Raw genomic sequence first — 24027 nt, 5'->3', positions numbered from 1 at the left:
GCATCCGACCCATAGCTAGTTGAGAGAGAGGCGGCAGCTTGATTTGCTCGCATGGTGGAATTTACCAAATATGGTAGTGCCTCACAGTTAAGGTCCGGTTGCGTTCGGTAGTCATGGGAGCAACTGTAACATACGGTTCGTGACCGTCGTAATTTCCTTTTTCCTATTCGTCACTATTCATGGTGCGCATTGTCATTAACATCTCCTCAATGAAGTGTTGTATGTGTTTCACACCAACTGGAATAATAATTATCAATACACATCCCTTGATTTCCTCCGAGCAGACGAGCAACTCCTCGGTTGCGGGTCAGAAACCAACACGAACCCAAGAGAGTTTGGGTAGGTTTCTTCCAAGCACCCAAGTAATATCTCAGCTGCTGGTTGGAAACCACATCAGCTGTCCTCTGACCTACAGACCTAATCTCTAAGGTCTTGGGAAGAGACCCAATGCGAACCCCCTGCACAGCGATATCCATCCACCTGCTTGATCCATCTGAAGCCAGCAACACAAACGCCCATATCTCGCAACTTCTGTTGCATGCGCGCCTCTTCTCTCTGCGCCTTACGCTGGCGCTCCTTCTCCGCCTCCAGGGCTCGACGGCCTAACTCGGCGTCAGCAGCAGCACGTATCTTGTCGATCCTTTGCTGCTCAAGAAGCCGAGATGCGTTCTGGTCGTCGGCGTTGGTCTCGATCTTCCTCGCGAGCTCCTCGTGGTCTTTCTCAGCTGCTGTTTGTGCATCGTCGGCACTTTTCACCTCACTCTCTAGCTGACGGATTAGGACATCGGCCTTCTCCTGCACCTCCCTGTTCTTTTGATCATCTGTCTGGAGCTGCAACCAAACAGCATCAGTAACGCCGGGTCCCGCTGTACGTCATCCTCTCCCCTTGCTGTTTTCAAGACAGCTTCATCAGAGGGTACAGTGAGCAAGGTCTTGACCCGCGAGATGGATGGGGATGGAAGGGGCAGTGAAGGGGTGGAAAGCTGGAGAGTTGCGCCATGGCCAGGGACGGGGTCAATTCGTGTGGTCATTGAGTCACGGGCAACTCGTTCCTCGGCCAACTTGGTGACGCAGGCAATGGCATCTTCGATGGAGAGGTGGAGGTCTAAATCCGGAGACTCCGACGCACGATCGAACGCCTGTCGTTCCATCCTTTTAGCTAATTCCTTCACGTCGCGTGCGTTGCCCCAAGTTGGAAGGCGGGACAGTTCTTCGAATAGGAAAATTAATTCTTCATGGCCTTGAGATTCCGGTGATGGAAAGTGTGGGCAGGATACCCCTTGCTTCTTCAGCTCGTGGAAGAGGATGCGTAGACATGCGACGGGCGGGAGGTTGTGGAAGTGAATCTCTTCTGGAAATCGACTCGAGAGACCGGGATTCACTGATAGGAGCTGGTTCATCTGATCCTCGTAGCCAGCGAGGACTACAACCAATCGACCAACGTATTCTTCTTTCGTCAAAAGGTCTACCATCTCGTCCACCGCTTCCTTTGCGAAGGGACCATGAGCGAGCCGATAAGCCTCGTCAATGAATAGGACCTTTCCCCGAGCTCTGCTGAAGACTCCCTCCGTTTTCGGTCCGGTGTGACCTATGTACTCTCCAACAAGGTCAGAGGCAGAGCACTCGACAACCTCAGGAGTGTTGAGAAAGCCCATGTTGTAATAGAACATTCCCATTTTTCGAGCCGTGGTTGTTTTGCCTGTACCTACAGAAGGATCAATTCGGGAACTGGTTCCGGACAGGTGAAGGTGAATTACCTGGTGGACCCTTGAAGACAAAGTTGGTCGGAATGAGCCGCCTAAGCTCATTTATACCTTGTCTCCTCTTTTGCATGCGAGTCGCGATATTTTGATATGCCCTAAGTTTCTCGACAATCATCTCATGCCCGACATCGCCGGCAAAGAGCTGCTCAAGGGCATCGTTGGATCGGGCCACTCGACCAAAATCTGGGTCGAAGTCTTCCGGCTGGAAGATCACGTCATCGGTCAATCCTCGCGGCTGTGCACGCTCTTTGGCTTTGGAGAGCAAATTGTCGACCTCTCCAGCGTTACCAAAGTTAGGTCGATTTCGTGCACGGTTCAGGAGCCCAATGGCAACTGCTTTTGCCTCAGGTGTCGCGTCAAGGTCTTGTCGCTTCAGCTTCGAGTTGAGGATCTCCAGAAGTTGAGAATCGGTGAAGTCTTCAAAACGGAATGGCTTTTCGATTTGGAACCGTCGCGATAGTCCTGGATTCACCTCCTACATGACATGTCAACTTCCAGTCAAGCCAGTTTAAATTAGATGGCGGACCTGAAACATCTTCACCATCTGGGCTTCATAACCGCACATTATCACGCAGCGATCTTCACCAGGCACACTTTGAACCTCCGCCACAAGGGTATCAATAACCGACGTCTTATAGGGATCTGATGTCGAGTTTGACGCGGAACCACCATGTAGCATATAAGCCTGAATGGCGTCAGAATTCTGCAATAAACAATGGCATGCATGTGATGCTACCTCATCAATTACCAGAACCTTTCCAACTGTGGAGGCAAGAATAGTCTTTGTCTTTGATTCTGACTCTCCGAGAACAGATCCAATGAAGTCTGAGGGATTCTTCAAAACGACTGTTCAAAGTAATTGATGAGAAGGCTGATGGTTGAATTATATGAAGTGACTGACCTTCTCCGCGAGAAAGGAGGCCTAAGTCTGCTAAAATCTGGCCATACAGATTCGCAACAGTCGTCTTCCCAGTGCCCGGATTTCCAAGGAAAACGCAGTTGAGGGACATGGCAAGGGGCTCCTTCTCCTTCAAATCGCGACGATAATTGCTTTCGACGAGGTTAAAAAGGTTGCGAACCGCTTGCTTAACTGCATCCAGGCCGATGAGGCTCATAAGCTCTTTCCATGTGACGTTCTCCTCTAGAACCTTAGAAGGATCTGGTCCAATCATGTCGTCCTTCGTTAGCAAGAAGTCGTCGGGAGAGAGACCAGCTCTTCGTTCCACTTTCAGACGCATGGCTTGGCGCTCTGAGATGAATGTGACAATGCCCTGCAGGGCACGGGCATTCCCAAACCCGTCACGGCCACGTGCACGACCAAGTCGACGGACACAAATGCGAGCGTACAAGCCGTGCATGCCGCCCTCGATCTTCATCCGCCCATCGTATTTCTTCACAATGCTTTGCTCCAGCATGGCCAGCAGCTCCTTATCCGAATAATCTTGAAAGCTCAAACGATAGGGGATGCGACTGTTCAGTCCCGGGTTATGCTCGAAAAACTTCTCCATCTCCCTATTGTAGCCGGCAAATATGAAAACAAGCTTATCGTGGTGATTCTCCATTTCAGTGAGGAGAAAATTCAGAATTGAACTGCCTTGGGAACTGCTGCTCGCAAGCTGATAAGCCTCGTCGATGAATACTGCGCCTCCCCCTGCGTTAAGGATAGACTCGAGGGCTTTCTGGAAGCTCAGTATGCCGTCACTGGCAAGGCGGGATGCAGATGTCTCAAAGAACTCAGACCCAGAAATAACGCCTTCCGTTGTCAAAAATTTCGCATAAAGGCGTGCAACCGTCGTTTTGCCTGCAAAAATATCCATTTGAAAAGAGGCCGACATTGTCAAATAGATAGAGACTGACCAGTGCCTGGATTGCCCAGGAAAACGACATGAAAGCGTTCATCTTTCATGGATGTCCCTTGGCGAATACTGACGACTATCTTATCCTTGATGCGAAGAATTTGGGCCTTCACCTCTTTGAGACCAACCATCTTCATGATCTCGTCTATACTGGCATTATCGGCCCCTTCCAAAGCCTTTTGTCGTTGCCACTCATCTTCTTCGGACAATGACGGAGGTCTCTGGGCCAAAGGGCTCTCATCGGGAGTAATAACTCCTGAAGATGAATGGCCATGTTCCGAGCTGGGGACGAGTGCAGGGGGAGTGGGTTCGAAAGCTGAGGAAATGACTCCCTCCGTTCGTGAAGAAGTATTGTCACGATCCTTTTCCAGCTGAGTAAGCACTTTCGTTCGCTGCCGCTCCAGTTCAAGTTCTGCCTGGAATTCGCGCTTGTTGTCAATTTCTGCCTGAATCTCCGCCCGCTTGACCTCGTATTCACGTTGCTTCTGTTCCCGCTTCTTCTGGGCTTCGAATGCCTTCTCTTTCTTCTTCTCAGCAATGGCAGTGGCATCGTCACATGCACGACAGGTTGGAGGTGGGTTTTCATAACATTTCCACGTCCGTCGATGGCCATTTGTGCACTTGTCATCTAAGACGCGTTCACACTTCATCTTTGAGTGATCAAACAGCTGATGGCACTTTGATGGGCACAAATGCAGTCCACAAGCAAGTGTCTCCGAGCTATATCGGGGATGAGCAGCGTATTAGAAAAAGAGGGCTGCGTACGTACCACGGAGATTTGCAGCCACCATCAGGACATTCCTCCTCGAATTGTGCGGGCGTTGCCAACAACGCAGTATGCGCCGGATGGCGTTCACACTTCACAGGCAAACCATCGTAGATGTGTCCGTCTTCCTTCAGCATCGACAAGAGCGGTACCCAAGTCCCTCCTCCAGTCCGAGGATCGGAGAAGGTATCAAGATTACCGATGATAATGAGACCATTTCGAGCACGAGACATCAAGACATTCACTCGTTCTGGAGAGGACATAAATCCTATGTCACGAGTTGCATTGCCTCGAACGAGTGAGGCGATAACAATGCTGCTTTCTTCTCCTTGATAATTATCTGTCCTCGGTAAGTCTTTATTAGATAGCTGGAATGATTTCACATACCGATTGTTGCCAAACGAATACGCTTCTTGGTAATAGAGGCAGCATGCGCAGACAATAGTCCCGCTCGCACTAAATCGAACGTGTCTAAGTCATTCAGAACAGGATCATTGTCCTTTTGGAGTGTTTCGCGAAGCCGGTGAAGTTGGCCCAGATATGGGGTGAGAATGCTATTTAGCACGGTCAGGACTGGCAGCTTGTAAGTTCGAAATGGGCGCACGCTATTTCATCTGTGCCATAGCCTTGCTGTCCGAGGTAGCGCAGAATTTTCAGAACCATTGCCACCTCGAATTCGTTTTGTTTGGAAGACTTGTGCCCTTGCTCCATATCATTCGATCCGGCGTCTTCATCCTCCGGACTAGAATGCGCAAAGAATATGATATTGTCCCGCAGACCACGGATGTCCGGACGGTTGTGCGTACCATCACCGTCCACAAGCTCTGGGTAGGTCAGGCGGCGAACATAGGCCGAGATTTCCGGACGCATACGATGCTGCTTGCTCAGAGTATCGTGTCGAAAGCCCTTCATGACAAGCCGTTCAAACAAAGACCTGTTGAGGTCATATCCACGTCCTTTCTCTACAGTGAGGTCGTGGCTATCAACCTTGGGGCGAAGCTGCCTGAGTATCACCGTAAGTGTCACATCCCCTCGACAGGCCTCTGACTTACTTATGGTCCCCGATAAGTATCAGCCTATTCGTGGTTGATACTAAGGCAGTAAGAACATGGCTCTCCAAAAGCTCCCCAGCCTCTTCCACGAGAACGAGGTCTGGTTTGACTGCCGCAATGTCTTCTTTATATTTGGCCGCATACGTAGTGGTGCAACCAACAATGCGCTTTGAACATAGCGTCGATCGTTCTCCACTCGCAAACTTGCGCTCAAGATTCCCTTGAGAAATGTTGAACCTGCGACCTTCTTGAAACAGCTTGCGCGCGTATTGATTCAGGACGGCAGTTTCCCATTGGGTACGTTTGGCGATGCGCTGCTCAAGTGGCATAACCCATATCCGGGACGACGCCAGAACACATGGGAGCTCGCGTAGCGCGCCAGCATCTTGGCCTTTCAGCCAGCGACTCAAAAGATAGTTTGGGGCAATTCGTTGTCCATTCTTGCCCACCGTCTGCATGTTGTCCTCGTTCTCGAACGAAAGGGCTTCGTAGAAATCAGGATCGTCAAATTCAATATGTGTCATGAGATTCTTGTGGGTCACTAGGGAGCCAGCCAAGAATGAACGATTTAGACGGGCGGCAGCGGCTGAGGACTGTCTGTGGTACCCGTTGATCTCTGTCCAATCGCTATGGCGAAATCTGGGCCCCAGTGCTCGTTGGTTGTAAAGGCTCAGGGGCTCAGTACGCAGTGTCGATTTGCCGCCGAGGCGAACAATACCAGAGGCGAGGATTCCGATATCCAAAAGATCTTCTAAAAACTGGTCCAGCGCGTGATTGGTATAGCAACAAACAAGTATCTTGCTATTTGTGTTGTCGTGAAAGAGCTTGGCCAGAAGCGCGCCGATGAAGGACTTCCCTGTGCCTGGCCGGGAGATTTTGGTATTGAATCAGACAATGGACTGACGACATACCTGGTGGGCCTTGTATGATGGAAACACTCCTGGTTAGACCAGAAAGCAGTGCATTTGCTTGGGCACTGTCGAGCACGAGTGGTTTGGAGCTGCCAGTAAGGGAGGCAAGATCTTGTGCGGGATTCCGTCTCACTTTTTCCACGATGGAAAGCAGTTTGGGAGACATTGCAGGATCTTGAACAGCGTAACCAGGATCCCAGCAAATCAGTTCAGAGAGCAGAGGCGAATGCTCGATGCGCTGAAGAGCCTTAAGAACGGGCTCATACGAGAATACCGGCGTGTCGACCTGTATCAGCTTGATATTCCGTGCCTTTTGGAAGCTCATCCACGTCCGAATGAACGCGTCTTCTTCCTCTATTTGGAGAACAAAGGATGGAGGCTTTGCCGCTAAGAGCGAAGTGATGCGCCGGATGGTGGGAAACGCAACCACGCGATCGTCGACGATAAGGCCAGCGGTGGACATGTCCTTGATGAATCGCTTATTGCCTTCCTCCAGCAGATATTCTTCTCTTTTCTTGGGGCGGTCCTTCTTGAAAAACCAGAAATCGTAGTTCTTCGGGCACTCCAGAATGATACCCCACTTATCGTGGCGGCCCTTCTCCTTAGGCTCAAGGGCCTTGGCATAAATGCCTGTGAGCCGGAGACCTTCAACAACGAGACCACGATGTTGACCCTTCTTGTTGCCCGTAGCAATGTCGAGCTCCGGTCGGAGCTCGCTGAGCATGTCCTCGCGAAGCAGACGGAACTGGTTATCGAGGTGGGTTTGAAGACGCTGATCTGTCGGAATGTCTTCGACTTCTACAGCAGTGCGCAGAAAAACAGGAGTTTTGCAATGGATTTCGTCCGTGGTGGGAAGAATGGCGATTTCTCGAAAGTTGACATGATCGTTATCGTGTCGGCCGCCCGGGCCGTTTTCGAGATCAGGATCGGCGCCCACACTGCACGTCTCCACAAAATGCTTGAGCCTATAGCCGATCGAGCGAGTGTCCTCGCGGGGAGAAGAGATGAGCGCATCGAGTATGCCATTGGAAGTGACAACCCGGCGGTAATCGTGGGCGTGCGCGTCAGGAAGAGAGATGAGCTGCAGTGTCAGCCAGCCCAAGGCAAGCAGCGAGTCGTCTGCAAGTCGATCGCTTCGGTATTCTCGTTCCAAGGCATCCAGAAGAATCGGGGGTTCCGTCAGGTGGCGAACGATTCGTTGAAGGTAGTCGCCATCAGCGAGATCTTTGAGTGACGGATGGCGGAGGTACAATATCAACGACGTTATATGCATTTGCAAGACCGGCGATGATATATCGGAAAATACGGCTTGCTGGAGCAAAGAAAGACGCTTGGCGTTCGAGATGAGCTTGTGAACGCAAGATACTGGGTCTGGATGATGGTAGAGGCCTTCAAGGAATAAAGGGACGGATCGTCGGTTGAGCGAGTGTTTTCCGGCAAGAACAGCGTCAAAATATTCTTTGAGCTTGGCGAGACGAATATCGTCATCCGCCATGATGACAGGTGGAAGGACGGGTGAGGTGACAAGATACAGGTCAAGTAGATAAGGCATCCAGGGTGGCCTCGTGCACAGGCCACGCCATCGGGATTCAGATCATGCCGGATTTTCTGGGACGTTGCTGGCAAGTCCCAGTACATAGCCCCCTTGCTTCGACGCCGTCTCTCTTCGAACCATTGCCAATACCAGACGGTTGTACGGTTGTACGTGTCGGTGCCGAGGCGGATTTCAGCGCGTCAAAAAAAGGCCAGAAAAGCGGAGCCAATTACGTGATGTTCACGCCACTTCTCGAGGTTGGAACTACAGTCATGACATATTGGTAACATTGATCTATTGTGCGTCGCTCTTTATGCTTTGATTCGTAGCATATGCGACACATGTAAGCGAGCCTGAGGTGTCTCAGAGAAGAGAGAGAGAAGAGATGTTCCTGGTGCGCAGTCCCATCAGCTGTCTATGGCGAGTCTATGCTGACTCTCCTCCCAGGTTTAGTTCGCCATGACCGACTGGATGTCAATGACCGACTGGATGTCAATGACCGACTGGATGTCAATATCACGAGATATAGTGCTTCTCTATGCGACACGCCTTGTCTAAAATGAGTGACTTCGATATCCTCGAACCAATTTCCGTGCTGTGCACGCCTGTCAGCGAGCGTCTTCGTGCAGTGAAAATGGAAACATACAGTATCTCTATGCGTATCTATGAGTTCATCGCTCTGAGCAAGTCTGTATCTCACCGTGTACAAAACATGAGTCGCACCCAACCGGTAGAACAACATCTGATGGAAAAGGAAATGTATTGATGTCATGCAAGTATGATCGAACTCGGACAGGGGTCTCGGAGCGCATAATCTTATATCGAGGCGCAAACCCAGAGTGCGTTCCTTCCCTCACCCTGCATACAGACGTGCAAACAGATTGCGACTGCTGTTGCACTCTGTCGTACACGGTGCCGCCCTTACATGATCCATCCACCATGCCCGCACTGTTGGCGCAGCACGTCGGTTCTCTTCACCTGCTCCTCCGTCTGTCCCTCATGTCTGTCCGAACGGCATCGAAACTAAGTTCTTCTCCTGGCGCCTCCTTGTACGCGACTGGACCAGTTACCCATGTATTGGACACCGTACAGTGGCTTACAAGAGAGCAGGAGATAGATCAAGTGTGAGAAGTTTTGCAAGAGAGAAGAAACACGCTTCATTGAGTAGGAAAGTAGTAGGTGGGTGTGGTCCCCTGAACCAGCACGTAGACTAACCCCTGGTATACGAGCTCATATTCCCTAACAGAGTAGACTACAATACAAAGGGGGCAGTGTCTGAGGTAATACCGGAAAAGGCAGGAGAACTACTGGGACGGCGTCTTTACCTGATTATACGAGAAAACGAGTGGCCGGCTTCCCAGACACTGTGGAAACGTGAGAAGTGGGTGTGTGGGGACGAATCAGCAGATTGCAGGAGCAGCATATATGACTTTCGATATCCGACGGGGGATGCGGCCTCACGCTGTCGCTGAGTTGAACCGGGCGGTTGTCGTTGCTGGGGTTATCCGAGGAGAGGACCGCCTTGTCGTCCTTACCCGATGCTATTTGGTTTCCAGACAAACCTCCGATAGTGTGGCTGATAGGCTGCTCGAACAGGGGGGCCGGAACAGGGGGATGCCCGCCAACACCCGCGGCGTCATCCTTCGCAATCTTGGAAACCCAACCTGACCAAGTATCTGGGTTGTTTATCGCCTCCGCATCTAGAACCTTGCGCGGGATATCGATATTTAGGTTCTTTGCAAAATCCTCGAAGTCGGTTACTCGGTGACGAGAGAAGATCATGCTCCTTTTGCCCCTACTGAGTCAGATCAGCATCGCTCGAGAAGTACTCTGAATGATACCCACCTTGTTCGACCGGAGGTGTCTGGGTTGTGGCGCAGAATGTGCACACGGACCCAGCGGATCACACCCCGATAGTCCCTCATTGCTTGATCGGAAAACCCGAAAAATACAAAGAAGAGGAAGCCAGACACCGGGGTGACCCACCATAGTGCTAGATGGATATTGCGCTCTTCTGGGGTGAGCAGACTAAGGGGATATTGGCCGACGCGATACCAGTTCGAGTGAACATAGTCCCAGCTGACCCAAGGCTGAAAGGCGTAATCAGTGAATTGTGATACGAGCACGAAGAGATACCATGGAGTACCCCAGATCATTTCGGCAGTCGCGACCGTCATGAGACGGATGTACCTGTTGGCGTTCATGTCCGGGCTCATCTTGGTCAGGAGCTCAAAGTCACGGCGACGTTGCAGAAAGTAGAAAAAGGCAAGCCCTGGGAAGCGGTGAGTGTCCTGTCGTGCTGCGCAAAAGACAGAGGACCTACCAGCATAAACGAAAGTGCCGAAGCAGAACACCAAAGGGGGTATGTTTATAATGAAAAGAGCCGCCCAGGTGTCGTAATAGGTGGGCTGGCACCCAATGTACTCGTATATATCATAGCGATGGCCCTGAACGATGTAGTCTGTGCCAAGATGTCGGTTCGGATGTCAAACAATGAGATGAAAGGACATACGAAGCGCCATTACGACAATTGGCTGCACCCAGCATAGCACAATCTCCACGAAAGCACGGGATCTTCTTGTCTTGATTGTTTGCTCCTTTGCATTTGGTCGTGCAACATCACAGAGGAAACGGCAGATGCTGAAGGCAGCTGCTGGAAATGCGACATTGCTTCCGATAAGAATTTTGGTTACTGCTTTTGGGGTCAGTGATGTACTACTAAGGAGAGACAGATTATGCACCGATATCACACCAGATAGGAAAGCGGACAATCATATCCATGGCCCAGGCCACAGAATTGATGCCCGAGATGAGGCAGACAAGGGAAAGCCAGATGTTCATACTGGAACTTGCAACATTCCGGACTCGAAGGTGAGAAGGTAAACAAATCATTAAGCAGATGAACGCAATGAAGGCCCCGATGGGCAATTCAGGGTGAGGAATCATCGTCTGAGTTGGAGGGACGGTGTATGGTGTATGTTGAGGTGTGCTGTGGGCCATGCCCCAGCTTCGGCCTTATGAGCCCGCCAGACTCCATGCTGTTCGATGGCCCAGAGAGAGCGGAACCAGATAAACAAAAGCTTTTTGTGACCACACTGGCCAAACAAATTGCTTCCGCATTTCTTTTGTTCAGACGACTGTCCGGCTGTTTCCAGGCGACCATGACCGTCATGGCCCTCACAGTCGTCTCAAACAAACAACTGACCATCTGGCCCTCTTCCGCTGGCTTACCACACTTACGAAAACATTGTTTGGCCTTTCCGCACAAGGCCCTCTCTGCAGTGTGCCGTGATAAACCTCCGTATAAATAGCAAGCTCTCTGGAGGAACGTACCACACTAGACGGATTCCTTCACACCGTGCTCACACCGCAAAGCAACACCACACACTCCCCAAACGTCTACCATGCATTTCTACGTAATGGTCCTGCCTTTATTCGCTGCGGTCAGTGATACCGATGCAAGTTGCGAACCCCCGGTCTGCGAGGATTCGCGTTCGGGTTGGGGCGCATATTGCATCGTCGTCTAAGTATGCGTACTCCCGCCTGCGTAACGTCCGGATGCTGATTGTCTGATAGACACGTTCATGCATACTCTCTCCTGCGTTTTGGGGTAATTCCGTCCTCGATCCTCGATCTGTTTTCTTTCTTTTTCTGTCGTCCTGAATCATCTCTGTTCGCATTCCTTGAGCTCTCCATGTAATCGCGTCCAAGTCTTTCCCTTTCCGAACACTTCTCTCTCTTGCGTACATCCAGATCTTAGTCAGTATCCTGTACAGTTACACAGCTGTATCCTGTCTTTCACACATGCAATCGTCACAAAACTACATATCGCACACCCATGTGAGCTACAATTGCGATACGTGCCCGTCTTCACTCAGTAACGCGCAAGGTTGAATCGCCATGGATTACACGAGATATCGGTCGCGGGCACTGAATTTCGATATGAATCATGTGAATTGAGGAATAGCGTGTGTGGAGGCAGTTGCGAGGTACTGATATCCTTGCTCTGTAGAATTCAATATGAAACTTATGACACATATCATGGAGAGATTGTACGAACGTGGTGCTTAGGAGAGACCTATACTTATTATCGGCTCGATGCAGGTTCTCGTTTGATCACCGATACGAAAAACGAGCAGCTTCTTCCGTAAGTCACATGCGTCAAGTAACGAAGCGTAGATAAAAGTAGGAATTTGTTACGGTACATATATTCGACCATCTATCTCGCTTGACGACGAGGACAGAGAAACGTTAACACTAGCACCAGAAGATGCCGTTGCTAGATAATTGCAATACGTTTGTAAGAGCACATGTATCTGGGACCGTGCATCTCCCGCGTGGAAGGGATTTATCGGCCATCATAACTCAGTATCAAAACACCTTTCGTAATTCAAAGCCTAAAGAGAAGGGCAACCCAGCATACCACATCCTAAACGGCGATGATATCCACTGGATCATATGTCCGACATACTAAGGGCCAATATGAGGTTCTTGGACAGACACTGGCAGGACCGGTACGAACCCGAGCACAGCCGAGTTTAGCTGCTTCCCGTGCTGGGTAGCGTCCTAGTAAAGATTGGCCCATGGTCGATCGACTACTAGGACAGGTAGACAGCCAGAAGCTCAGAGTGAGGTACGTGACCAGATGAGATGATTGCTTCCGCCCCGTCTCTGGACCCGCCCCGCATGTTTTTTTGTTTGGCTTGCCACGTCACACCATCTTGCCGTAGTGACAATTACCATCAGTTAGTTGACCGCGATGATCAGCATTCTCTATCCCATGCTCTCTCCCAGTTTTCCATTCCATGCTTCTACACCACTGAGATACGAGAAGTCTTACAATGCTGGACGCAAGTTCGAATATGCAATGGTTTTGCATCTCCTGGTTTCGGCTGCAGTACCAAGGCCGGATGTCCCGGCTCTTGCTGCCAGCATGGCCATTACTTATTCTTGCTGCTATTTTCCGTGTTTCTCAGGTGCGTAAAATCCAAGCTTACCTGCCAAGCGTGGATAACTCTGTCCCCTAGTCTGTTTGGAGTATTCTTGCCCTATATGCCATGGGCGGCGTGACTACGTAAGCCCCATCATGAGAGCACTGCAGAGACGACCGAGCTAATACCACACAGCTCCCTTTTCAACGTTCCATCTAGCTGCCTTGGTACATGGCCATTATGGAACTGGACTCTATGTCAAGTCAGTCATCCATTTTCTCTGAGCGGTGTCCTCACGAAGCGACCTAAAAGTGTCTATTTCTTGCCTCTGCATACATGGGACACCTGATTTCTGTGAGCGAATCCATGCTTTGTCTCTCAGCGCATTGACTTCTATTTAGCGGGTTCTGGTGAAGCAAATTTCCGAAAAGCTGACCGAGGAGGTTCTTCGAGTTCCACTTAGCAATGCTTGCTCACACATACTATTCGGTGCGTGTTTACGTTTAAGTAGGTTGGACGTGCTGATTTTTGTTCCTCAAGGGCGCTATTGGTCTGATATTCAGTCTATATCAAAGCTCCATATTCCTTCGATGGAGCTTTTGGCGGCGATCACAGAAGGAGTGTGGCTTGCCATGCGCATTTTCTCAGTTTTAGGCATGAGGTAAGTACCGTCTTTTTTCAGTTAGATTTCGTACATGGTACTGACGTAGGAGTTAGCGTGATATTTTCTTTGGTAGGAGGCTGCGTTCTCATGTGCCTGTGTGACCTGAAGCTCGCAGCTGTTGCATCTGTCATCATGAGCGCGCATAGGCAAGCGGTAAGCAGAGAGTCTCCAGTCACTTTCCCGCTGACCCGACCGCGCAGGTGAACGAACGAGAACAGGGACTACACTCCCGTAGGTGTATGCGTTTTCCGATTTACTATTTCTTCACCCGTTTCAAGTATTGGATGCCCACGGCTGTCCCTCACTTCGCCAAATTCGCACCCAGCTGGCTACAGCTGCAGAAAGAATCTGTGCCATTGAGACAGACAGGACCTGGCGCCGATATATTGTAATTCTGGTTAGAATGACGCTCTCAGGGTTCGTCTAGTGGATGCTGGCCTCTTTCCCGAGCTCTGACTGACGGGCCGAATAGGACTGCAGTGCCGCTGATCGTCATGTCCGTCCTTTGGTGGCACTGGACAATCGTGAACAAGAGGCCCTTCACCAGTGCGCTCCCAGTTTATAAAGCGAACTGCACTAAAGGTCAGCTTTCAGTTGATATAGGAATTCAGGTCCTTTTACTTGGGCAAGCCCTTCGTGCTTCTCTTTCCACAACAGAGGCGGCCAGTGCCAGTCTTCGAAAATGGTTCGTACGGGGACATCTCTGAATGCTGCGCTCATATGGCCCCATCTGGCAGGCTGGTCTTCCCTCCAGAGCTTAGACGCACTTCTGAACGAAGGTCCTCCCCTGGTCGACGCAATACCAACTGTAGTTGCAAGGAATCCTGCGAACACACGCACAGATGGCTCTCTCTGCTTCGAATGGAGGCGACCGGGTCTCTATTCTTCCAAACCGTCCAGAGTATATCTACGCGACCAGTCCATCAATGGCGCCGGCATTCACCTCATCTGCGCGTCGGTACTGTTTTTTAGTGGTGCACTGAACCTGTTGACTTTTTTTTTCCTGTCCAGACCTGGAGACTCTGGGAAGACGACTTTGCTCCTTGGCTTACTTGGTAATCGCCTGAGTACCACTCAACGTATTGGTAAGCAACACGCCAGTATTGCATATGTCGGCCATGCCCCATTTATATGCAATGGGACTATAAGGGTATGAGACTATGTGCACTCCTTGAGGCTACTTGAAGCTGATACATCATACCAAGCAAAATATCTTGTTCGGAATGAGGTGGAATGCCAGCCGGTACCGTCAAGGTGGAAAAATGCTATACACCACATGAGCTTCCAGTCATTGATGTCCCTCTATATCATAGTTCTCCATGCTTGCGCTCTGGACAAAGACCTCGAACGTTTACCTCGCCACGATCAAACCATCTGCGGAGGGCAAGGCGGCTGTCTAAGGTAAATTCCGCGTCTGCTCATGTCATACTCGAGAAATCCGAGCTAAAGTGTCGCTTCCACTAGTGCGGGACAACGTGTCGGTATCCTACTATGTTTGGACGCTTGTCGCTGCATCTAATGAATGGTGGTCATAGGTGCGAGTTGCCTTGGCACGTGCTGTATACAGCCAGGCAGATACTCTACTCCTGGATGATTGCCTCATCAATTTAGACAGCCGAACTCGATCCCATGTAGTTGAACACTGGTGCGTCTTTTCCCTTTTAGTGAAACCATGCCAGAAGGCTTAATGATGTGATATTCAGTCCCAATGCGTCTATCCTCAAGCAACGATGCGTTGTCATTACTGTAATGAACTGTTCTTTGAATCCTTACGGGTCGCTGACGTGCAAGTAGTGCACCTCCTATATAAAGGGTCTTCGCCCAAACTATGAATTCACGATAGTAGCTGGCCATTTGACAAGAAACAACATTGTTTTAACTGCCCCGACTGTATTAACATCACGGTTTGAAGGCTCACCCCTGAACATGCTGGAGGAAACCTCGATATGGACTCTAGCTGTCATGGTGAATCGAGCCTCAATCAAAATATTCTCGCGGGTAAGCCACTCTGTCAGATTGCCTAGCTCTGAATGCTTACAGGATACACCCACCCCATGTAGTGTGCAAATTTTGGTCGTACATGTTCACCACCGCACAGAGCATTCAAGTTGTAGTCGCAAGCTTCTTACGTGATCCAAGTCGGAAAGGTATGCAACTAGCTTGAGTAGTGCGATGAGAAACCTGAAATCTTTTGCAAAGTTGAAAGAGTGGCTTGAAAATGATCTCGTGGCAGATGAAGGCGTACGCATTTGGCTGTATGTACCAAACGCTTGCTCTGTAGATGGCGCGCTCATCTTGCTTTGGCCAGGATACAAATTGGTCTGGGTTGCATTTGCGGGATGATCTTCGTAAGAGAGTTCGGTGGCTGCTTGTTTGACATCTGTTTATCCCATTCAGGTTTATATCCTTGGTTCATTCATGTGGGCTGGACTTAGAGCATCGGAAAGGCTTCACGTGTCTCTCATCAAGGCGACAGTCAGAATCCGCCATACACCGTAAGCATGTTCAGTAGGGATAAGTCTGTCGCCCGAATTGATCAGTCATGCATACATAGTTCTTCGCATGCCACATTACACAACGCCCTTTTCTGCCACCTCCGAGTGCTGGAAAATGAACTTCCTTGTAAGCACCACTGATCCCGCCCTCTGCATTGCTCCCAACAATGCCTCTCGCAGCACAAATATATGAAGTGTTAACTTGTGGACTCTCCATTGTGGTGAAGCTTGTCTTTATTTCGTAGGCCTGCCTAGACTTTGGGGCTCTTCTATCTGATATCGCACTTTAGTCGTCCCGCCCTATGGTCCAGCCTTCCTTTGGCAGCTATCGTTGTTTTTCTTTGTGTAAGAACAGCTGAGAGATTCAAAGGTGCGTCCTGTACCCATCTAGTCTGCACAAACACACACACCCAAATGTCGATATGCAGGGATGATTGAAAATACAAAAGCCATGGCGGTCCATCAGGCCGAGTTTCAGGGATTGGCCCGTGAACTGTCCGAAGGGCGTCTTTGTATGTGGGGATTGAATACCACAGCATGTTTTATGGCAAGAATCCGCGGGTTAAGTATTCAGACCACGTCACAGGCACTGGCTGGTCTCACCAATGGTGAGTCTCATGATAATGTCAAATGACTCTCTTATGACTCTCACCAGAACAGGGAAATTATATTTTAACTCATCTGTCGCTTGCTGGATATGTGATCTCTCACGGATATGCAGTTTTGGACCGTCGTGACCCCCTCTCCGGAGCTTCTCTGCCTGTACTATGTGGCCTAGCACGGACAATACTTTTCTTCTCTGACTTGGTCACCACCTTGTTGACACAAGGTACGATCCCTGATCCTGCACCGGCACAGAGCTGACCGCTTCTTGTGGCGCTATAGCCAGCCGGTATGTCCTCTTGGCCATTGACAAGCGCACCATGACACCCCCTTCAGCGTACAAGAAGTTACGCGAACCACGCATCTCTCCGCCGAAACTTCAATTCCTACGCCCACGCCCTTATCGCCGATTGAGGTACCACAGGACCCACTTTGAAAGTGACAGATCTTACTGCGTGGTTCCCAGGAAGCTGTACGGTTTTGAAAAATGTGTCGTTTTGTTTGCACAGCAGAGGGAAAGTGGCTGTTGGTAGGTTATCCTTGCACTGTTCGGCTTGCGAGATGACACAGGTTCGCAGTTGGGCGTACCGGCTCCGGAAAAACGACATTGGCACTTGCACTGATGCATTTCCTTCCTCAAACCGGATCTATCCATGTGGGAGGGTTGAGAATCGAGCAGCTTTCACCAGATCATCTTCGACTGATCGCATTTGTACCGCATGACCCCCAGGTATTCCCCTCCAGCTTTTGCGATAACATCGATGCTCCCAATGAGGCAGCACTGGAACGAGTACTGGCCATTACCCGACTTGAGAATAGGGGTTTCAATAGGAGCGACCAGGTAGATGTTGAGCATGTCCCTAAACAAGTAAAGCAACTTGTTGGCATGTCTAGAGCCTTGGTCATTCGACCGGCAGTCCTGGTCCTGGATGAAGGTGTGGTACGAAACCTTCTCCGCCCGTGCTTAAACTAAAAGTCGGGTCATAGCGATGGATATTCTCTATGAAGCACCGAGTATGTTCCCCTCCTTGAAACTTCAACTTCTTCGTGTTCGACTGAGCAGTTTTTGATAGTCTGGACAGCGATGCAAGAGTACACCGTCCTTTCCATTTGCCACGATCTCTCCCATATCCGACAATATGACCGAATCATGGTGATAGTTGAAGGGGAGGTTGTAGAGTTTGACTGCTTCGAAAGGCTGTTAGACCGACCAAGTGCCTTTGCAGAAATGTATCAGAGCTGGCACACGGGCAAACTGTAGGTTTGTTGAAATGAACCTGTTAATGCACGTATGGCAACTTGTACATCACACGCGCTTTGGCTTTGATCTTTCATCGCCACGCTTTCCTGCTGTCCGCCATGATATGGTGAGAATGTTGAGTTCTTTATTCATATTCTACTACAAGCTCTTGGAGGATTGACACACTATTTTGGGATTCAATTGTACACGTTTCTTACCCAGGATCACGCCTAGGAGCAAACACTCGACCTTAGGCGTTGCCATCCTGTTTCGCCATGTATGCGATCAGGTCGCAGCAACGGGCAGAATAACCCCACTCGTTGTCATACCACGAGATCAACTTGACGAAGTTCTTGTTCAAACTGATTCCTGCGGCAGCGTCGAAGATGGAACTGTTCGGATTGCCCACGAAGTCGGTGGAGACAACAGCATCCTCGGTGTATCCCAGAACACCCTATGAAAATGAATGTTGGTCGCACAGCACGTGGGTCCTATCGACGTACCTTCATTGTGGTCTCCGACGCCTTCTTCATGACCTCCTTAATCTCGTCGTAGGTAGCTGGCTTCTCAATACGGGCAACGAGATCAACAACCGACACGTCGGACGTGGGGATGCGGAAAGACATGCCGGTGAGCTTGCCATTCAGGGATGGTATAACCTTGCCCACAGCCTATCCAATCATTAGCTTGAGGGATAGACACGGCGAGAAACTTGACCCACCTTGGCGGCGCCCGTGGAGGAAGGGATGATGTTGGCGGCGGCACCGCGTCCACCGCGCCAATCCTCTGAGAGGGGCCATGGTCAGCACAATGCGCTCTTATCCGTGATATGCCGTTTACATACTGTGAGAAGGTCCATCTACAGTTTTCTGGGTAGCGGTAGTCGCATGTACCGTAGTCATCAACCCTTCGATAATGGTAAACTGTAGAAGAATGAGTTAATGATGTCCGAACTGCGGCCGTCATGACATACGTTATCGTGGAGCACTTTGGCAAGAGGTGCCAAACAATTCGTGGTGCACGATGCGTTGGAGACGACCTATTGCATCCATGAGCCTCGTTCATTAGCAACACAATGGTGGGCATACCGTGTACTTAGGGTCATAGGCTTCCAAGTTGACACCACAAACGAACATGGGTGCATCTGCAGAAGGGGCTGAAATGATGACCTTCTTGGCGCCTCCTTTAAGATGAGCAGAGGCTTTCTCCGTCGTTGTAAAGACGCCAGTAGACTCCAGGATGTAGTAAGCTTCATGTTGGCCCCAAGGGATAGCAGAGGGATCCTTTTCGCCGTACACAGCGATTGCCTGACCGTTCACGACGAGCTTGCCATCCCTGGTAGTCACTTCACCTTTGAAGATACCGTGAGTGGAATCGTATTTGAACATGTACGCCTTCAAAAATAATGAACATCATCACATTCAACGAGTATCAGAAAGACGACACCATGTACGCCAGATCGATGAAGGGGCTGAGGGAGAATGAGTCAGCCAACAGTCCACTGCGGCCACGTAACGGAACTCACTCATTTACAGCCACGACTTCAACGTCACCGTGCAGAATCGCGTTTCTCATGACAATCCGACCAATGCGGCCTATATACAGGATATTGATCAGCGAACACGGAAGAGACATCTGGATTCCACGGGAGCGTCATACCGAATCTGCGAAGAACATGTAAATAACGCGGTCACGGAAAGGGATGGTCGAATCTGGGTTCAAGATGAACTCACCCATTGATGCCAATCTTGACGACCATTATTTTTCTAGCGCTGAGGTGAAGGGTAGGTGGTGGTTGAGGATTTGGTTGGGGGTGCCCCGAGGGGAACGGGTCTTGGTTATCCTGACAGCACTTGCGCCACTTAGAAAGCCTCCGTCCAATCTGCACCCGGCGCCGGCACTGCGCTCAGCCTCAAGTATTCCGGCACCAACCGTGACTGAAGTACTCGTACGTAGTGCTACTCGTAGTACTGGTACATTATCGCAAGGCGTTTCCTGGAAGCTGTTCAGTCTTGCAATGGGAATATCTCCCGGCCATGCCGTCACTGAGTGCAACTGAATGACGAGTACGTAAACGACTACTACAAATGGTACAGCACTCAAAACTTGTAATAGGACGGAAAGAAAGTGAATCTAAGGAATTTGAAGGTGCATAGGACAACTCAAGTCGCGGAAGGAGAAAGAGAAAATCGCAAGTGTCAAAGCCCGATCAGTGGGATTTAACATGCATATGCATACTGGACTCTTGGGTTTCGATTTCGAGCCCACAGGTATACGACAACGACAGGGAAGGGAGTCCTGTGAGAGAACCATATGCATACAGCTCGTATTCCTGCCCCGTTATCCCATAAGCGTCTTAAGTTGATGGAAGTCTGGAATCACGCACTCATGCAATGACGCAGTAATAACCACTCCCTCTGCTAACCTCACTGTCGACTGGGCCTGTTTCTTCCTCATTCTGCGCGGCAGAATGTAACAGCGTCATTGACAGGAGGAAATGTGAGAAGTCCGTATGAAAAGGGTGAGCGACGGGATATGTGCTGCGATGGTGTAGTTTCCAGTATCCAGAGGGGAGGTTATATAGCTGGGAGATCTCGTACAGTGGTACGTTCTGGCCTTTTGGCCATTGACACAATACACGAGATAGCATCCCAGCATAATGCATTGTTTGGTGGTCTGTGACCACGCCAGTCCATAGGAACCAGACCACGAGGCATTGTTTGGGTTCGGTCAAACGACCATATTGCTTCCGCTCGCTGGCCTCGACATTTGAATTTCTTTTGTTCGAAACAAACAAAGTTCATCTCCTACGCAAGAGGGTCTGACGTTTGTGAACACGCAAACAAAGCAAAAACCACTGTTTCGACCTTCTCGACGTGAAAACAACGCTTCGCATGTCCCTACAGCAAACAAGTACACGAGGATATTTTCCTTCCTGTTTCCGACCTGCCCCTCAGCCTTATTAGCCAGCGCGCCAGAACTAACACCGTCTCGTTCTCCCCATCCCCCTCTTTCAGAACCCCACCCACCATGCATGATGTCGTCTTCCAGGCCTTTTCCGGCGTCTCATTGTTGCTCGTCCTCTTGCCTATCTCTTGGCACATTCGGGCAGTGAACACAGGGACATTGTCATTAATCTTCTATGTATTCTTCGGCAACCTGTTCTACTTCGTCAACTCCGTCGTTTGGTTCAACGCGCTGTGGGATCCGGCTCCCGTGTGGTGTGATATTAGTATGCATTTTTCACTCCTGCATCGTGTCTGTTTCATTACTGACCTTGTATAAGCTGCGAAGTTCCAAGTCGGAATGAGTGTCGGCATTCCCGCAGCATGTCTATGCACCAACCGCCGGCTTTACCTTATTGCTACCATGCAGCTCCCTCAGTTAGATGGCCCATCACTGAGACGTCTTGCCTTCAAGGAATTATCGTTGACAGCAGGGCTCCCAGCTGCAGTGATGGTCTTGCATTACATTGTTCAGGTATGAGATGCTGTGCTCCGTGAATCCTACATCATTAACTAAACTCTAGGGGCGTCGTTATGATATTGTACAAGGTGTTGGCTGCTGGGCACATACATATTGGTGCTGGAACGCCATATGGCTGGTGTTCCAGTGGCCTTTTACTCTCGGGCTTGCATCACTTGCATATGGTGGTGAGCATGGATTCAAGAGATCTGTAGCCCTTGAAGTCTGACACAGTACAATAGCTGCGGCCTTTATGGTCTTTCGAAAATCACACCTTGAATGGAATGAAAACCTAAAAAAACAAATCACTTGGCTACACAAAGAGCCGCTACATTCGTCTGATGGCTCTATCCTGTGGGGAGATGGCATTCACGCTTCCGTTGGGCTTCTGGATTTTCTATCTCAGTGTGGGCGATGCTGGTATCAACCCTTGGATTTCGTGGGATTATGTACATGCCCACTGGTGTAAGCCTCCGGATTGAGATCCGTCGATGTCACTGAACCTACGTTAGATGACATCGAGTTTCGAAGTGACTTGATTCTTCAGTCAACCCCCCTAGAGTGGGTCGTCACGTCATTGACCCGATGGTGTCTTCCTGTATCTGCGATCGCTTTCTTCGTCTTCTTTGGCTTGTCTGGCGGCGCGATGCAGGAGTATATGAAAGCGCTTCGTTTCGTCTTGAACAAGCTCCACATAAAGATTCCGTACGGGTTTCCTCAGACCGGCCACATGTCGTTGCTGACTAGTCCCCAGTACACGCACGCACAACGGAGAGCTGGGGGAAACATTCTCTCAATTTGAGCAGCGCTTCCATATTGACTACGACATCGATGACAAGAAGGCCAACATCGATGGCGATAACGGCACCAGATATACGGATTCCTGCGCAAACGCGCTGACAGAAGATGTGTACACTTCTCGAAACGAATTGCAAGTGTCGGATGTGACTTTCGAGGACGCCAAGAGCGGAGGAGCCGCCTTGATTCAGAATCAGCGGTGACGTGTTGTCAATGTCGGGAAGGCGTCAGAGTGCTGGCATAGCCCTGCGGGCCTGCAGGGCACAGTGTTATTTCCGTACTGTAGTTCTAGGATTTTCGAGTATCAAACTGTCCACTTTACATAAATCTGCTCACGCAAATCGGAAATGCAATGCAGTGCGATATAAATGCAAGACTCATTCGTTCTTTTTCAAACGCACACCACCCTGGGGAAGCCCCCCTGTTCCTGAAACCTGCATTCAGCGCCAAACCCCTGCAAGCCCGTCGACACACACTCCACACTCCACATGCCCAACTCCCTGCAACCGCCTGCAACGCAACCTCTCAGCATCGTACACCACCGCGCAAGTAAGGAACTGACGAAATAAGCCTCTTATCCCCACTGTCGACGACTTGGAGATCTGCTTCGTTCGGGTCAGACCCCGGGAAGCTGGGTGTATTATCCCCCTATGGGACATAGGCGGACCAGACGCATTCTGCTCCGCTATAGAGGATGGAGCCGACATCCCACGATATTACGGATAACGAGGAAGACCATGAGTCGGCAAGGATGGGTCGACCGAGTCATTCGGCGAGGCTGTCAGCGACGTGGTTTTCTACGTCCGTATATTGCCGACCTCGTTGAAGCGCGGTAGTATTGGGGAGGTCGGCGGAGCAATACTTCGGGAACCGTAGTTGCGAGGTGTCTTCATCAAGTGTGCTGGGGGAATGTTCGAGACGCTGATAAAGGTAGATGGCAACAGACAAGCAGTGATCGAAGACGACATGGAACCAGGGGCTGCATCAGGTGTCAGGAAATCGACGTCTGAGAAGGTATGGTAACTGGACGTGCTTCGGCGGAGTGATACGGTCGGCTCGGCAGCTATGCAGGGTATATGGACCTGCAGGCGAGAGATGGTGCGATCTCTGCGGTCCTCAGGTTGCAACTTGACGTCGCCCGGGGCATCTATGAGTACGGATGGCAAAGGAAGGCTGATGTTGAACGTCTTGCAATGCCTTGATTGCCATGGTCGGTCGTGCATCTGATAGGTAGGATGAGCGGTAGACGAATAGTATTCTGGACACCGGAGGAGGAGCAACAACTAGAACATCCTGGCATGTCGACCGTCGTCGAGGTTCGTTCACATATCGGCGCTGAAGTCGTGCTCGGGAAGGAACATCAGATAAATGAAACCAATGAAGCCCGCGTCAGATGTGGTGGATAGGTAGACATCATCGTCAAATGTGTCTTCGTCCCTTCCTTGATCGCCGCTCCGTAGCATATATATGCTTTCTCGTTCTGGCAGCCTCTGAATCGAGTTGTTTCGGTGGCGAACGCAGAAGGTGGGGGACCTTGTCTTGGACGGTTGGCAATCCAAGTGAAATGGAGAAATGGGAGCGCTTCCTTCTAGTTGTTGCCTTGCGAGTAGGGGCACTTCTCCGAGAGGAAGATGCGGACGCAACAGAAGGAAAGAGGGCGAGATGACGAGGAGGGGTACGTCACTGCGATGGGGCAGCAGGACAGAGAGGATGTGCTGGCTCGCTGTGGTAGTTGAGCGGGCATAGTGTAGTATTGGTATACGAGTCCATAAGAGTTGTATCGGCAGGACTGAATACGGGTCGTTAGGTTAATTTCGACACACGAGGAGGCTAGAAACGCACGGTGGACGATGGACTGTTAACCTAAATCGCACCGCATCAAGAGCGCATACAACCCGCCCGACACCGTCTCTCTCGGTCGTTGAGGAAAAGGGATGCGTGCATGGGGT

The 24027-nt window shown here is 50.4% G+C and overlaps 7 protein-coding genes across 7 annotated transcripts; 3 read left to right on the top strand and 4 right to left on the bottom strand.

Moving 5' to 3' along the window:
* Positions 1-417: 417 nt before the first annotated feature.
* On the bottom strand, positions 418-8003 carry DACRYDRAFT_117405 (NFX1-type zinc finger-containing protein 1; the record flags this gene model as incomplete). The annotated part of the gene is made up of 12 exons (XM_040770376.1): positions 6349-8003; positions 5438-6299; positions 4990-5388; positions 4773-4939; positions 4389-4725; positions 3621-4339; positions 2665-3564; positions 2500-2609; positions 2290-2448; positions 1758-2238; positions 873-1705; positions 418-831 (listed from the first exon to the last, which is right to left on the bottom strand). The coding sequence occupies exons 1-12, from the start codon at positions 7898-7900 to the stop codon at positions 418-420; spliced, it is 6933 nt and encodes a 2310-aa protein (XP_040627348.1). The 5' UTR covers positions 7901-8003.
* A 1687-nt stretch (positions 8004-9690) lies between these two features.
* DACRYDRAFT_54701 (STE-3-like pheromone receptor) lies at positions 9691-10828 on the bottom strand (the record flags this gene model as incomplete). The annotated part of the gene is made up of 4 exons (XM_040775280.1): positions 9691-10154; positions 10206-10343; positions 10395-10577; positions 10624-10828. 4 exons carry the CDS (start codon positions 10826-10828, stop codon positions 9691-9693), a joined length of 990 nt encoding a protein of 329 aa, XP_040627347.1.
* Positions 10829-13149: 2321 nt separating this feature from the next.
* DACRYDRAFT_109165 (uncharacterized protein) lies at positions 13150-13869 on the top strand (the record flags this gene model as incomplete). Its single annotated transcript, XM_040768828.1, has 5 exons — positions 13150-13167; positions 13215-13302; positions 13354-13474; positions 13531-13630; positions 13678-13869. The coding sequence occupies 5 exons, from the start codon at positions 13150-13152 to the stop codon at positions 13867-13869; spliced, it is 519 nt and encodes a 172-aa protein (XP_040627346.1).
* A 4196-nt stretch (positions 13870-18065) lies between these two features.
* On the bottom strand, positions 18066-19450 carry DACRYDRAFT_54446 (glyceraldehyde 3-phosphate dehydrogenase; the record flags this gene model as incomplete). The annotated part of the gene is made up of 8 exons (XM_040775256.1): positions 18066-18269; positions 18319-18486; positions 18537-18601; positions 18660-18738; positions 18789-18854; positions 18904-19209; positions 19262-19286; positions 19341-19450. 8 exons carry the CDS (start codon positions 19448-19450, stop codon positions 18066-18068), a joined length of 1023 nt encoding a protein of 340 aa, XP_040627345.1.
* Positions 19451-19928: 478 nt separating this feature from the next.
* Positions 19929-20493, bottom strand: DACRYDRAFT_23335 (uncharacterized protein). Its single transcript, XM_040773206.1, has 2 exons — positions 20202-20493; positions 19929-20147 (listed from the first exon to the last, which is right to left on the bottom strand). Exon 1 carries the CDS (start codon positions 20478-20480, stop codon positions 20202-20204), a length of 279 nt encoding a protein of 92 aa, XP_040627344.1. The 5' UTR covers positions 20481-20493; the 3' UTR covers positions 19929-20147.
* A 352-nt stretch (positions 20494-20845) lies between these two features.
* DACRYDRAFT_89913 (fungal pheromone STE3G-protein-coupled receptor) lies at positions 20846-22082 on the top strand (the record flags this gene model as incomplete). Its single annotated transcript, XM_040776939.1, has 5 exons — positions 20846-21047; positions 21102-21295; positions 21345-21491; positions 21604-21745; positions 21793-22082. 5 exons carry the CDS (start codon positions 20846-20848, stop codon positions 22080-22082), a joined length of 975 nt encoding a protein of 324 aa, XP_040627343.1.
* An 830-nt stretch (positions 22083-22912) lies between these two features.
* Positions 22913-23762, top strand: DACRYDRAFT_23334 (uncharacterized protein). The gene has a single exon (XM_040773205.1). It carries the CDS (start codon positions 23314-23316, stop codon positions 23482-23484), a length of 171 nt encoding a protein of 56 aa, XP_040627342.1. The 5' UTR covers positions 22913-23313; the 3' UTR covers positions 23485-23762.
* Positions 23763-24027: the final 265 nt, after the last annotated feature.

This window comes from Dacryopinax primogenitus (assembly GCF_000292625.1).
Source record: "Dacryopinax primogenitus strain DJM-731 SS1 chromosome Unknown DACRYscaffold_13, whole genome shotgun sequence".
Classification (NCBI taxonomy): Eukaryota; Fungi; Basidiomycota; class Dacrymycetes; order Dacrymycetales; family Dacrymycetaceae; genus Dacryopinax; species Dacryopinax primogenitus.
The sequence above is the reverse complement of the archived record's forward strand: the minus strand, read 5'-3'. Positions and strand labels throughout refer to the sequence as shown.

What these genes read in the sequence shown, in the direction of transcription:
- DACRYDRAFT_23334 (XM_040773205.1), top strand. Translation starts at nt 23,314, where the DNA reads ATGAGCGGTAGACGAATAGTATTCTGGACACCGGAGGAGGAGCAACAA.
- DACRYDRAFT_23335 (XM_040773206.1), bottom strand. Translation starts at nt 20,480, where the DNA reads ATGCATTATGCTGGGATGCTATCTCGTGTATTGTGTCAATGGCCAAAA.